A 13,929-nucleotide genomic window follows, 5' to 3' on the forward strand; every position below is an offset into this window, starting at 1 on the left:
TGCAGAGATGGGACCACTGACATCACAAGAACAGTTCACTGGGGGACACCCACAAACATGCAGAAGGTACACATCTGTCTTATAATGTATCCTATCTCATACCTTATAGTCGTTCATAAATCCAATCCTCTGCTCAAAACTGTCTGTGTCCTTCACTTACAGGAGGCCTTCACTCGCGTGCTCATGGGAAACATTGAGATATCTCGTACCATCTTCCCTTCAGGGACAAGAGGTGGGTACTGTGGTTCTAATGCACCCAACAGATGCATGGTCATGTCAAATACCTGCTAGTGTATGTTATACAGTGGAATGAAACTCAGTTCCACCACAAGAGGTCCCTCTTTTTACACTTGTCCTTCATTGGTGAAGTGATGAGACCCTATTTGGGTAGTTTGCAAGTCAGAGAGACTTTCTTTCCCTTCCTCCTATTCCTGGTAGAACCTTTGCTTTTGCCTATCCAATACTGCCAGATCAGTGATTATTTTATGGAAGGGAGGAAGGAAGGACACTATTTTGATGGATATTAACACTTAATTTCTCTATAGTCTAAGTTAATCGAGGTATTTGGGTTATAGTCCCAAATAAAATTTGGGCTAGAATCCCCCCCAAAAAATTGGGTTCGAGTCCCAAATAAGATTTGGGATAGAGTCCCAAACACCCAGGACAGGTATTCTAAGGTAAAGAAAACTACATTGCTGCTAATAAATAATAATAAATGCACTGTGACTTTTATTCTTTTTTATTATTATATTTTTTTCATGGGTTAGGGTTAGGGTTAGGGTTTAGGGTTAGGGTTAGGGTTAGGGTTTAGGGTTTAGGGTTAGGGTTAGGGTTTAGGTTAGGGTTAGGGTTTAGGGTTAGGGTTAGGGTTTAGGGTTAGGGTTAGGGTTTAGGGTTAAGGTTTAGGGTTAGGGTTAGGGTTTAGGGTTAGGGTTAGGGTTAGGGTTTAGGGTAAGCGTTAGGGTTAGGGTTTGGGTTTAGGGTTTAGGGTTAGGGTTAGGGTTAGGGTTTAGGGTTAGGGTTAGGGTTTAGGGTCAGGGTTTAGGGTTAGGGTTAGGGTTAGGGGTTAGGGTTTAGGGTTAGGGTTAGGGTTAGGGTTAAGGTTAGGGTTAGGGTTAGGGTTATTATTTTATTTTTTTCATGCTTTTTTATCTATTTTATGTAAAGCACTTTGAATTGTGAAATGTGATCTATAAATAAACCTGTCTTGCCTATAGGTTCCAACATGGAGATGCTGGGTCGCCGTGCCCTCTGGGAGGCGGGCCTTAACTATGGCCATGGGACGGGTCATGGAATAGGGAACTACTTTGGCGTCCATGAGTGTATGATAGCTTTATGAGCTGAAGTTTCATCAACTCTGTCATCCTGAGTATTCTATATGATAACCACTTCATAATGACGATATCGACAACATTCAGATTCTTCTGATTGTCAGTCAAACAATCATTTTGCAGTTGTCTTAAATGGTCACGCGTTCCACTTGACTTCACAATTCAGAGTAATCATTCAAGATGTACGCAACAGTATTTAACCATCTGATTCTTCCTTCACAGGGCCTGTTGGCTTTCAGTCCAATAACATTCCATTCCGTGAGGGCATGTTCACCTCAATAGGTAAGACCTTGCCAAACCAAACTCATGCCTGCTTCTATCAGACGAAAGGAAGCAAACCATCCTATTTCACATTCACAAATTGCCTCAAATTCTTTAGCTTGATTATCCTATTGTTTTTTTCTGACTTCCGTGCTGCCAGAACCAGGATATTACAAGGAGAATGACTTTGGGATCCGTATTGAAGATGTTGTTGTCATCGTACCAGTCCCCACAATGGTAGATACACTATTTGAACAATGGCACTTGTATCAAATTAATGGTAATATCTGCTAAATGTTACTAATTATTCACAACTTTCCATGTGCTCATGATCTGTCAAAGCTGTTACTGTATCTGCTAATAGTGTCAGATAATGTCACTCTGTATTTGTCCCCCAGTATGGTAACAACTACCTGACCTTTGACACCGTGTCACTCGTCCCATATGACAGAAAGCTGATTGACACTACTCTCCTGAGCTCACAGCAGGTAAAGAAAAGAACATTAATTCAAGCTTGACGTGTGAGATTCAAAACACTTTGCTCTTAGAGAGAGAGGGAGGTTGAGGGGTACTTTCATTATCTATGCTGATAAGTGTTGGTTTCCTCTGAAAATCCCCTGCGAACACCCTTCAGGTACGCATTTACAGGCAACTTACAGTAGGTTCCTAGAGCTTCAAAGCGTTTTCTGGATAAACCAAGTGTGAAGTTCAGCAGCTGTCACGTCAGTTTCATATTCATTTCAGAGAAAACAAAGCCAGCACCTTCATTCTGTATGTTTAATTACCTGCCCTCTGCTTATTTTAATCTTCATTCTCATTGTATTTACTACGGTTATATACTGTTTATCATTAAAAAAAATCGTTGGAAGTGGATGATGTACCGCAGGGGAGGCTGGTGGAGGCAGAAATCGGGGTACGGGCTCATTGTAATGCATGTTTGATACCATTTCTAATTACAATGACCCTGTCCACCGATTTCTACCTCCACCAGCCTCCCCTGATGTACGGTAAACTACATTGTAATCGTTTGTGAGCCTCCATGAGCTTCCATGGCCACTCGCCCAGTCTATTTACAGTACTGTCCCCTCTCTCCCTCCAGCTGCAGTGGCTGGACACCTACTACCTGACCATCCGCAGGCTGATGGGGCCTGAGCTGGAGAAGCAGGGTCTGAAGGAGGAGAGGGAGTGGATGATGAAACACACTGAACCATTCCAGAAGGCTACATCCTCCGCTGCTGCGTCATCCCTCTCCCTGACACTGGCGGCCATGGCCACTGTCCTCCTCCACAACCTCCCCTGAGGACAACAACTCTCACTCCATTTCTCCCTTTGTCTTACTCAAATCAAGTTTATTTATCATATGCACAGGATACAGTTATAACCGGTACAATGAAATGCTTATTAATGGTAGTTCCCTGACTGGGAATGGAACCCGGGAAAGCAGGGAAAGGGACCAACATCTCTCCTTTGGTCTCATTCCATCTCACCCCATCTCTCACTCCATCTCACCCCGTCTCTCACTCCATCTCTCCACTTGTCTCACTCCATCTCTCTCACAGCACTTCTTATGTCCACTGCCACTCCATTCAGACTCTTTTGATGTTCGATTTGTTGCATTTTTCTAACTTTATTTAGGCTTTGTACACGTACAGTATGGGTTTTTATGTGGTAAATATTTGTATCGAATTTGTTTTGTGATAACTTTCTTATATTTCCAACCCCTTCTTGAATTAGCTTTTGTATGCAATCCATAAATGGGGTTCTAGCCTGTAGACAATGCACCGTGATTGATCATTTATTAAAAGAGGACTCTTTTAAATCATATGACTACTTTTTTGTGGACAGTTGAGAGTGTTGAAGGTTTTCTTTGTCTGGGACAGATAATTGGGGTCATCACATCACTAAAAACAGGCATCCTCTCACGCGTGCTTGCTGTGAGAGTTTTACACTCTGCAACCAATCTGAACAGCTCTCGAGCTTCGTCTGTGCCACATGTGAAGAGCTCATGCCAGTGTAGGGGCCCGTTGCCTGGCAACTGCTCTGTCAGAGCCGCTGGAAGGTTGTTGTTTTTTTGTGAAGACATCCGCCCTGTGCACGCTTTTGTTTAATTAGCATCCCGTGCAACAGTTATTGTTTACAAGAAGAGAAAGATGTGTTTGTCTTGTTTGTGGTCCATTCATTGTGTTGGTTCAGAGGGAGACTGCTGTGGATGACACCGCACCTTTAACCCTCTTTGGGTTTGACATGGTTTGAGCTGTCGTCAAGTGGACACAATAGAAAGAGGAACAATGCAATCACAAATTTTAAATATGAGCTCATAGCTTCTGTGTACTCAAAACTCTTTCCTGGGACCTGAACACAGTTTTCTATCAATACAACACATTTTTAAATTAAGAATATCCCCTTTATAAAGTAGTATATTTACCGTATATATACTACTATATATACTTATACAAGTACAGTGGTAATATTGGTAGCTGCTGTGCATTAGAGTACTGTTTATTTTTTTAACACACAAAAACTTCAAACTGTGTTTGTTGCCATCCTTCAATTGAAATGGAGAGGAAACTAAACTAGGGCATCTTCTTATCATGTGGTCTGCCAACACAAAAATAACTACATAGCTGTGTTTAACACAACTACTTCCCTCTTTGTTCATATCTAGTTGTCACTAATGCCTGTTGTGTCTAGTATGTCATGTTCATATGCAAATGTATACACATACCCTGTGGATTCTATTTGTGGTCCTTTTTCATGGTTGCCTTTCTTGGTCGTTACAGCTTATTGCTGTGCCAAAATGGAAAATGACCAAAACCCTATATCTCATACAGTATGAAGGGTCTTGATATCACAGGCACCTCTACCTGAAGAGCCATCAGCTCTGTACACATCCAGAATGTATTCATTTTTACTATCATTATGATTATTAATTAATTAGTAATCAGGAGCCCCCTGTTGCTTGCCTGTCTCTCTAGATGTGTTTCTGGTCTGTGGTCTAACATGTAATTCCAGTGGCAGGCCTCTGCACCTGTCTAGAGATACTTGTTCACTTTCTAAATGTGTCATCGAGATTCACTTCCAGGGTTCAGGTCTACTCTGAGAAACGATGTGAGTGTTTCTGTGAAGAGGTTTATGGTGGAACCCTCGACTAGCACCTCCAACATAAACAACAAGAACTATCACCTGTTTGATATAGGTGGTCGTTAATGTGATTAATGTCAGATGTGAAGTTATTGCCAAATAATTCATTCTCACCCATCTTACTCTGGCCTGTTTATTGCATTTTGAATGACTCGTCAATATGCTGCAGTGAGATACAGTAAGTATCGTCATTGTACTGTTGCAACAGTGTTGTTGCAACAGTGGGATAGCCTAAGTTGAGTCTAGCCCTTTACTGCTGAGAAATGGTTGTGTAGGAGTGGAAGGCAGGAGGGATGGCGGAGCATTTTAACAAGCCAGGGTGTAATTCAGTGCTATGTGACAGAGTTAAGAGGAAGACATGGTTTAGAGAGCCTCCTTTTTACAGACAAGATGATTCACTTCTCACACTCTGGCAGAGCTGTCTGGTTTTACACGTCTTGCCAGAGGTAAATATAGACAGCAGAAGAAGGGGACAGGCAGCAGTTGTTCTGCATTTTAAGTCACGCCATACATGCATGCATCTTGACAAGATAATGTTTTGTATTTTAATGTGGTGGTCAAATATCTTCTATTGCTTATACACTATCGGTCATATTGATGTTGCTAGGACCCATACATTCACATTACCAATTTGTGAATACAGTAGTACAAGGAGAGAATCAATTATTTTTGTTGGCTCTTGAACTGTCTCTTTCACCAGCCGTGAAACCGCAAACCCAGGCCCCACGGCGACGCAAAGCTTCAGAGACTAGTGTGACAGTCAAAGTTGAGTTTTTCTGTAAAGCCAAACCAAAGCACCAAGAGAAGTTTGTCTCTTTACTTCCTGCGCGGTCATGTGACTTCCTCTCAGTCTCTGTGCTCCACTAAGTTGAACAGGAAGCCAGCTTCTCTCTCCTCTCCTCTCCTCCCGTTTTGTCTGAGGGCTCTGGCTGTGACAGCAGTGACAGCAGTGACAGAGGCTGAAGTTCTGCATTGGTGCCCGTCTGTTCATTGTGTGACCACAGAGATCTCAGGGCCACTGAAGAAAATGTTACGGCGAAAACCCTCCAGCGCCTCGGAGAAGGAGCAGGCGCAGGTGCCGGTGCAGAAGAAGAAGGTGAGGGGGTTAAGGTTGTCTATTAGTTGGGGTGGGAAAGGGGAGGATTGGGGTACATTTTGTTGAGAAACGTTGTTGTACGTTTTGTTGATAGAGGAACACATGATGGAGAGCAATAGAGAAGAGAGAGTGCTGCTCTATCTTCAGCCGGTTGTATTGTCATTAAAGGCTGATGCTCAAGGTGAGAGGTGCATTACATTGTAGCCTCTATGTGCAGCTCACATAGTGACAGGATGTGCTAGCAAATCTTTGTGGTGACATGGAACCCATTATGAAACTTGGAACTGAAATAGGTGTTTTGACAGTTTTGAAAGACAAAGCATTGCTTCTTATCGGGTGTCAACCAGCAAAAAAAGGTTCCACAGTGAGATTTTACGTTATAATACACAACCCTGAAGCAAACTTTAGTTCCTCTAATATGAATGACTCATAGTTGTGGATGTAGAAGCACAGTTCAGTTTGAGTCAGACAAGGCTTTGAGGCTTCTGGTGTCTGGCTTCTGGCTTCTGGCTCCTGGGCTGCTGGCCTGGTTGGGTAACAGCTCACCTCCTACGCTTGACATCACTGCTCTTGTTTTCCATCTGCGCTTGATCCTTTGTGCCCTTCTCCACATCCCCTCATTGCACATCTCATTTCATCAGCCTCCCCAATGTCCCTCTCTTCTCCACCTAAATATCAGCAAGTCTAATCAGGACTGGGTGAGAGAGTTCATAGCTTGGGGTTCACTGGATGTTTGTATTGTTCACGGTAACGAGCTACAGAAAAAATAATTGTCTCTGAAATATCAGTGTGTTGTAAGGGTTATGATCTTGAACAGGCGAAAGAGCTGCTGCCCAGTGAGATCACCTCACAACCAAGAATTGTTGTTCCCTCCCCTGGTTTGGTGGTATGATTAACATGAAGCAAAATTCTCAGGCAGAGGTAGAGACCTGTGGAACGCAGACCACCAACCACCACGGCTGTCTACACACTTGCAGTGATTGGCTGGAGACAGTTACCTAAGATGTGCAAACTTCCTGTGGTTTTTAACAAGAGGCAAGAAGGATGGGTGGAGATAAGGACGCAGGCCATGGTGTCTCACGGAAAATAATGTCTGTAATTTGCATATCTCTGTAAGGAACTTTATCCAGTGGAAACTGTTATACAGCACCAACTGAATGATCTCGGGTACAAAAGAATTGTGAGACTCAACCATTATGCTGCTGCTAGAGCTTATCACAGTTGTGTTTTCTCTCATACATAACATTGTTATGTTGTAGACTCTTCTTTTGTTTTTCACCTTAAACTATAATAATTTGTGATTAATATTTTTCTAAGATTCTTACCCTCCTGGTATGTCTTTCTAATCTTTATAAGCAGTACGTCATCCTGTGTTCAGACTTGCTGTAACCCACCACAACTCACTCAATTGATTTCTGATCCAGGAAGGGGACAAAGAGGACTTTTAGACACACTCACCATCTGTGCCAGAGCTTTAGAAGCTGTGTCTTTTTGATCAGTAAATATTGATCAGGATATTTGACTCTGCATCCCATAATAGCCATGTGATGACCAGCGGAGGCTACGTTAGGACTAAACCAGTCAGATAAAGATTTATTCGGAGAGTCTCGATAGATAATGTCATGGCAGCATGATAAGCTTTATCAGAGGCAGAGTTTCGATCACCGCCAACAACAGACTTTGACGTGTATCTGTGCAGGGGTGATTTTAATGCCACTCAGTTATCCACTGCAGAGGAAAGGTTTTTGTTAAGTTCCCATTTGAACATGATGATTCAGAGGGTGTTGTTGCTGATGACATTATTCCCCCAACCGTGACAAAAATGTAACAACCTTAGCTTCTCCCCTGCTGTGTCTTATTCCTCAAAGCTAAATAAGTTACCAAACCTAATGCAACCTGTTTGATCATACTGATGATTTAGCTGATTCTAATTGTCTCTTTTGAGTGTCTATATGTAAATGAGTCCTCTCTTTGTCCACAGCTCACTCTCCAGAGGTCCAGCAGCTTCAAGGACTTCATGAAGCACAAGCCCTCCTCCCCAATAGTAGCAGACAAGGAGTTCACCTTGGATGAGACAGTAAGTGTGTGTGTGTGTGTGTGTGTGTGTGTGTGTGTGTGTGTGTGTGTGTGTGTGTGTGTGTGTGTGTGTGTGGGTGTGGGTGTGTGTGTGTGTGTGTGTGTGGGTGTGTGTGTGTGTGTGTGTGTGTGTGTGTGTGTGTGTGTGTGTGTGTGTGGGTGTGTGTGGGTGTACAGTGCACCATAAACATGCAACTTTTCTCTCCTCTATCAGCAGCAATATGGAATCATATATGGCCACCGATACAGTATACCTGTATGTTAAAACAAAGAAATTACAAATACTTTGTTCAGTCCGTTTCTTAATTAAAAAACCACCTATTCCTCGATGGAGGACAAGGACAGGTTGATACTGTAGCTTGTTGTGTGACAAGTTTCACAAGTCTGACCTATATCCACATTTACTTGTACACCACATTTTCACACCACCAATTTCATGTCCATCATTTACTGGACACAAAGGGCTGACTGAAATGATTTTGTTCAATCTTTGATCATAAAAGCAAGTTTGCAATGTATCCTTCCCAAAAAATTGCCAACAAAAGAACAGTGGGCAACCGAACGCCACAATAGCTGTTTTTCACTTCCTCAGTTTGTCAAGTTCATGACAATGGCATCATATTTGAGTTGACAGCATGTTTACTTCAATATTTTACATACAGAGGGAGTGGAAGTTAGTAGACAAAGAGGTAGAGGTTTTTTACAACAAGAGAGGAAGTTGTCTGAGGACGATGTTTAGAGCTGCATGTAAACCACAACGAAGCCAAACGACATAAATACCCAGCCAGGCAGGATGTCCTCTAGCGTGAACCAGTCAAGCAGAGAACCTCTACAGTAATATGTGCCATTTCCCTGACGCTTTTATCCAAAGCGACATCGCAGTGAGTGCACACATTTCAGTATACATGGTCCCAGCAGGAATCAAACCTACAACCTTAGCGTTGTTAGCACCATGCTCTACCAACTGAGCCACAGAGGACCACAGTCTCACAGCCAAATCCATTGTCTTGTGCTAGCTAATTACCTCTCCGAAATGCAATGGACCCATTAACTCTCAGGGAATCTGTGCCTGAAGTCATGATTATAATATGAGCTATCTGTCCACGCAGGGCTTCAAGGATTTTATCAGGGAGCATTAACTATGTGGCTCTGGCTTCATGTGAATGATGCGTATGTGTATGTGTATGTGTGTGTGTGTGTGTGTGTGTGTGTGTGTGTGTGTGTGTGTGTGTGTGTGTGTGTGTGTGTGTGTGTGTGTGTGTGTGTGTGTGTGTGTGTGTGTGTGTGTGGCGTGTGCGTGTGCGTGTGTGTATGTGTCTGTCTGATTGGCTTTTGAGGACTGTAAGAAATCTCTGCATATTGGATGCGTGTGTCTGTGCAGTAGGTATAGTGCTGCACATTTGCAACACTATGCAGATTATGGTACGGGGGAGGTTTCCATATTCACCAAACTCCCCTACTGACACTAGCACTGCAGTTGTGAGGGGAGGAGCCAGTATGACTCACTGTGGTGATGGTGATTGCGCCGTACTCCGCTCTTTCCGCTATCTCTGGGCTTGCCTGTGACACAGAAACGGTCACCACTGCCATGCTTTACTGGAAGCCCTCTCACCGCTGGCCCTGTGTCCCAATCACTGATTAACATCACGACACACAGCAATTTGCTGAGCAAGTCCACTTGAATCTATAATTGACAACAATAATGGAAAACAACATGATCTTGATGAGTCCAAATACTAGTAATGGTGATGATCAACTCTCCTTGTAGGTGCCAGAGGGAGTGCTAGTGGAGGAAGCTGTGAAGAGCAGCAGTAAGCAGGGGAAGAAGTCGTGGCGTAATGTCATCTCACGCACCATGACCCGCAAAACATCCAAGATGGTACAAAAGGCCCTTGCAGAGGAGGGGGTAAGTTACTGATACCCCACATTATGGAAAATATCATTCCATAATAACTGTCAGGGTACCTCTCAAAAGGAGCAATCGTTGATACAATTAATATTAATATGTTTAAATATTTTTGATAGGTTTGTTATGATATTGATTGATATGTTACTACAAAATATGAATTTCAAGCTAAGCTATGTGATTTTATCTCCCTAATCAACAATGAAATGATATTCTTCAATTCAGTGGTCATGATCAAATAATTTGTCTGAATACTGCAGACCTACCTCTTTGCTCGAAATGAAAAATCCCAATATCTCAAAAGATTGATAATGCCTCCCCCTAGTGGATGTTTTTCAACAGCATGAAAACAAAGGCTTGGCCTTTCTCAGTCTCTTTTCATACCACCACATACGGCCATTACAACTCTATATTGTTTTTAGTGATGGATCTGATGTATTCCTTGGGCAGCTCAACTTAGCCTACAGTATACAGTCCAGCTCATGGACAAGCTAGTGCATGTCTTGATGCTGAAGGCTGTGCTTAGCCCTGTTTGTTGTTTTACTAGAACTATTGCCCTATGTTATTATAGGGGGAGAGTGGGGATGAAGGCTCCTTGTCTCCCATCACTGACTGGATGCCAGACCTGGCAGCAGGCCAGCGGACCTCCGTGTGTTCCACAGGCTCAGAGGACACGGTGCACAGCCCCCTCTTTCGCCAGCTCTCTGGGTGTAAGTTAACCCTTTATCACTATACAAACCATAAGCAAATTCAGAAGCGACTGGTAATGCTGGGCAGCTTCAAAATATGAGCACGGACACCCCTATAAGCTACAAATATGGTTCAGCCCACTATCTTCAGAGCACAAGTCAATGTGTCAATGTGTAATTCAAACCCTTTATGAGATCTATGGGTGCTTGTGGATGCCCAAGTGCCTGGAAGTGCCTGTGAGTGTCTGACTATAGCTGCCATGTGGCTGTATTCTGCAGGTGGGGACAGAGGTAGCCTGGACAGTGGCTACAACCAGAGAGACAGCATGAGGCTGGAAGATTCCAGTCCTCCGTACACAGGACCCTTCTGTGGTCGCGCCCTGGTCCACACAGACTTCACCCCTAGCCCCTATGACATTGAGTCCCTCAAGCTTCAAGTACGTAGTCTAGCTGGGTGGTACTGGGAGGCTGGTGGAGGTAGAAATCGGGTGACGGCTCATTGTAATAGATGGAATGGAATGAGGAGTGGCACCAATGAGCCTGTCCTCCGATTTCTGCCTCAACCGGCCTCCACTGTTCGTCTGTGTCTGCTTAAGCCAACTCCTCGGTCTCGTCATGCCCTTCTTGGGGATTTTGTTAACAGATTGTAAAATGACAGAGTGGCTTTATAGCAGTCATCCATGACTGAATCTACAGTACAATACCGGGCTCAATTTCACTGACCGCTGGCTGTATGAGACAGAACTTAATTACCGCGCTGTAGCTATGAGCGTTGCTCACTGAAGGGTAGAATTACACAGAACCACTTTGCATACACATGTACTATAAAAAGCATATTGTCACATAACATAGTTAGAACTGGAAATCAGATAGCTAACGTTTGAGGTGAGGTATTTATGCCATGTTTCCCCTGCAGAAAGGTGACATCATCCAGATCATTGAAAAGCCTCCAGTAGGCACCTGGACAGGGAAACTCAACAGCAAGGTGGGCTCCTTCAAGTTCATCTACGTCAACATCCTACCTGACGTGGCCACCCCGCCCATAAGGAAACGCTGCCACAGCAAGAACCGCCGGTCCAAAGTCAAGCCCCAAACCCTGGAGGAGGTTCTGGAGAGGATCGGCCTGACAGTAAGACACACATCCACTATATCTGATCTCACACTGAAAATCATACAGAGCAATCAATGCTAATTAACTCATCACAGTGTGAGGGTGTGGTAGGACCTATGACAGGACAAATGGAGAGAAGAAATGGGAACAGCATTTTCTTTATGTATTCTTCATTTACCCAGCAAGTCCCTTGAGATGAACATCTCTTCCATGGAAATAATATACACACTTGAATTAGCATTTGTGCTGATGCAATGCTCTCCGTTTCCCAGGAGCTGGGCTCTCTTCTGTCTATGCATGGCTTCCAGAGTCTGGAGGACTTTGGGGGGCTGAAGGAGTCCCACCTGAATGAGCTCAACATCACCGACCATGACCAGCGCACCAAGATCCTGACTGCCGCTGAGATGCTACTTGACTGTAGGTCCACTCCCAACTCCCACACACAAATAAATAGTATAAAGACACAGTACTTTACTTTTACAGCTTTACCATGAATCATCCCTTCTATAGGCTTACAACAAAAGTAAATCATGAATTGGTTTTCCCTCCTCTGTCTAAAAATCCTTTATTGTATTGTTCAGTATTTGATACTTAAAGACGTATTACAAAGTCTAATTTCAAGCAAGTGTGCACTTTTCAGTTTGGCATCAGCTTTCCTTCCTTTCCGGAGAATGTCCTAATTAGCTACATTTTATATAACTTAATCGTACAACATTCTGCTTACACAGATATGCAGATATACTCTTCGCCTGTAGAAAATCCTATCCCACCCCCAAAACGCTTTGATATGAGCTCCCCCTCCAGCCAGATCATTAGCCCTAATTCAAATACTTGTCTTGTAGCTGTTTCCTCGGCTCTGAACACATTCATTCCCATTAGCCAGGGGGCTAGCTGCAAAGATGTGCTTCCCCATGCTTATTACTCTACCGTTGACTCTGTCTACCTCCACCATACAAGGCAGCTATGGTTAAGATTCAGTTATGTGACCTGATACAAACATGAGGTTTGTGGATTACTACAGTACGGTATGAGATGAGGGATATTATTCATGCCAGTGTGCTCCCAACAAAAACGCATAGAGCCTTTCACAAATACAGCTTGGCAGTGGCATTTGCACACACATTGAGTTAGAGGTAGTCGGCTGTAGCCTGTTGCTGATTGATACCTGTCTGCCCTCCTTGTAGCGGACGATGAGTGTGATGCAAATGGGGAGGAGAGCACTGAGGACAAGAGTGACGTACCCAGAGACTCCGGCTGCTTCGAGAGCTCTGAGAACCTGGAGAATGGACGCCCGGAGCCAGAGATGGAACCAGAACCAGCAATAGAACCAGAACCAGCAATAGAACCAGAACCTGAGAACCAGAACCCAGAGCAGCAGCAGCAGCAGCAGCAGAGTGAGGAAGATGAGCTCAGTTCTGTTCAGGAGCAGATGCAAGAGCTCACAGTGGACGAGAATGACTCCTGAGAATTGAGGAGAAGCTTCTAGAACGTTCTGGACAGTTTGTTCCTCGTGGACCTTGGCAGACTTCACTAATGGGTCTTAGCCGTTTCCCAAAAGCGAATGAGACAAGTCGTCGATTGGCATTTATCAGAGCAGAATGATAAAGTCAGGATCAAGCCATAAATACTGAGCAGGAATATTTTCTCATGTATGGCACACAGGTGCACACACAGTTAGCTAAACATCTTGCAGCCACAAGGCCTGTAACAGTAGAACTGTAACTATTGTAAGTACTGGAGATTTTTCCGAAGTGTGGAAGATTTAGGAGAAACAAATGAGAATTTGATGATCACCTTTGTTTCATAAACCATTTATTTTATATAAAAAATGATGTGGTTTTAGTGGATTGTGTGTGCTAACAATGCATGGGCCTTTTAGTTATTGAAATGGATTCCAATGATCAATGGGTTCTTTAATTTCTGACATTTTATGACCTTGTACTTTTACATTGAAGTAATGACAGTATTTTCTGTAGATTCAGAGTTGCTACTCTATATTACTCTCATTCTCATTTAAGAGTTTTGAATGTAAAACGTTTCATTTTCATTGTTTTTGGTGTCATATTTTTTCATCCATTACTTGGTTTTAGATTATAATTTTTTGGGATCTGACACATAAATATGTGTGTGCTTGATCTAGCAAAATTAATTACAGACTGTTCATGGTACCAAATGGACCTGTATTGTTCTGCTGAATCTTGAATGTTTAATTGTGTTTGTATTTCTGTCATGGTGGCCAAACATAGGCTTTTCTGTACATACTTTTCCAATAAACTATTCATACAAAGTCTGTTTTGATTACGCACTCGATGAACAGA

At 43.2% G+C, this 13,929-nt stretch overlaps 2 protein-coding genes across 2 annotated transcripts in view; both read left to right on the forward strand.

Moving 5' to 3' along the window:
- The window catches only part of xpnpep2 (X-prolyl aminopeptidase (aminopeptidase P) 2, membrane-bound), a gene marked incomplete at its 5' end in the record, with an annotated part of 10,257 nt that extends 7,304 nt beyond the window's left edge, over positions 1-2,953 (forward strand). Inside the window, 7 exons of the mRNA XM_083686908.1 lie at positions 6-66; positions 163-232; positions 1,218-1,322; positions 1,554-1,613; positions 1,753-1,829; positions 1,991-2,080; positions 2,692-2,953. Coding sequence (XP_083543034.1) covers positions 6-66; positions 163-232; positions 1,218-1,322; positions 1,554-1,613; positions 1,753-1,829; positions 1,991-2,080; positions 2,692-2,892 — 664 coding nt within the window. The 3' untranslated portion in view covers positions 2,893-2,953. The remainder of the gene's footprint in view (positions 1-5; positions 67-162; positions 233-1,217; positions 1,323-1,553; positions 1,614-1,752; positions 1,830-1,990; positions 2,081-2,691) is intronic.
- Positions 2,954-5,586: 2,633 nt separating this feature from the next.
- Positions 5,587-13,901, forward strand: sash3 (SAM and SH3 domain containing 3). The gene is made up of 8 exons (XM_083686008.1): positions 5,587-5,829; positions 7,811-7,906; positions 9,674-9,811; positions 10,383-10,521; positions 10,780-10,937; positions 11,417-11,629; positions 11,884-12,028; positions 12,796-13,901. Exons 1-8 carry the CDS (start codon positions 5,761-5,763, stop codon positions 13,074-13,076), a joined length of 1,239 nt encoding a protein of 412 aa, XP_083542134.1. The 5' UTR covers positions 5,587-5,760; the 3' UTR covers positions 13,077-13,901.
- The last annotated feature ends 28 nt before the right edge of the window (positions 13,902-13,929 follow it).

The sequence above is a fragment of the Argentina silus genome, assembly GCF_951799395.1.
Source record: "Argentina silus genome assembly, chromosome: 15".
Taxonomy (NCBI): Eukaryota; Metazoa; Chordata; class Actinopteri; order Argentiniformes; family Argentinidae; genus Argentina; species Argentina silus.

What these genes read in the sequence shown, in the direction of transcription:
- sash3 (XM_083686008.1), top strand. Translation starts at nt 5,761, where the DNA reads ATGTTACGGCGAAAACCCTCCAGCGCCTCGGAGAAGGAGCAGGCGCAG. An exon ending in CTTTCGCCAGCTCTCTGGGT is followed by an intron (nt 10,522 to 10,779) that starts GTAAGTTAACCC and finishes TGTATTCTGCAG; the next exon opens with GTGGGGACAGAGGTAGCCTG. An exon ending in CGCTGAGATGCTACTTGACT is followed by an intron (nt 12,029 to 12,795) that starts GTAGGTCCACTC and finishes CCCTCCTTGTAG; the next exon opens with CGGACGATGAGTGTGATGCA.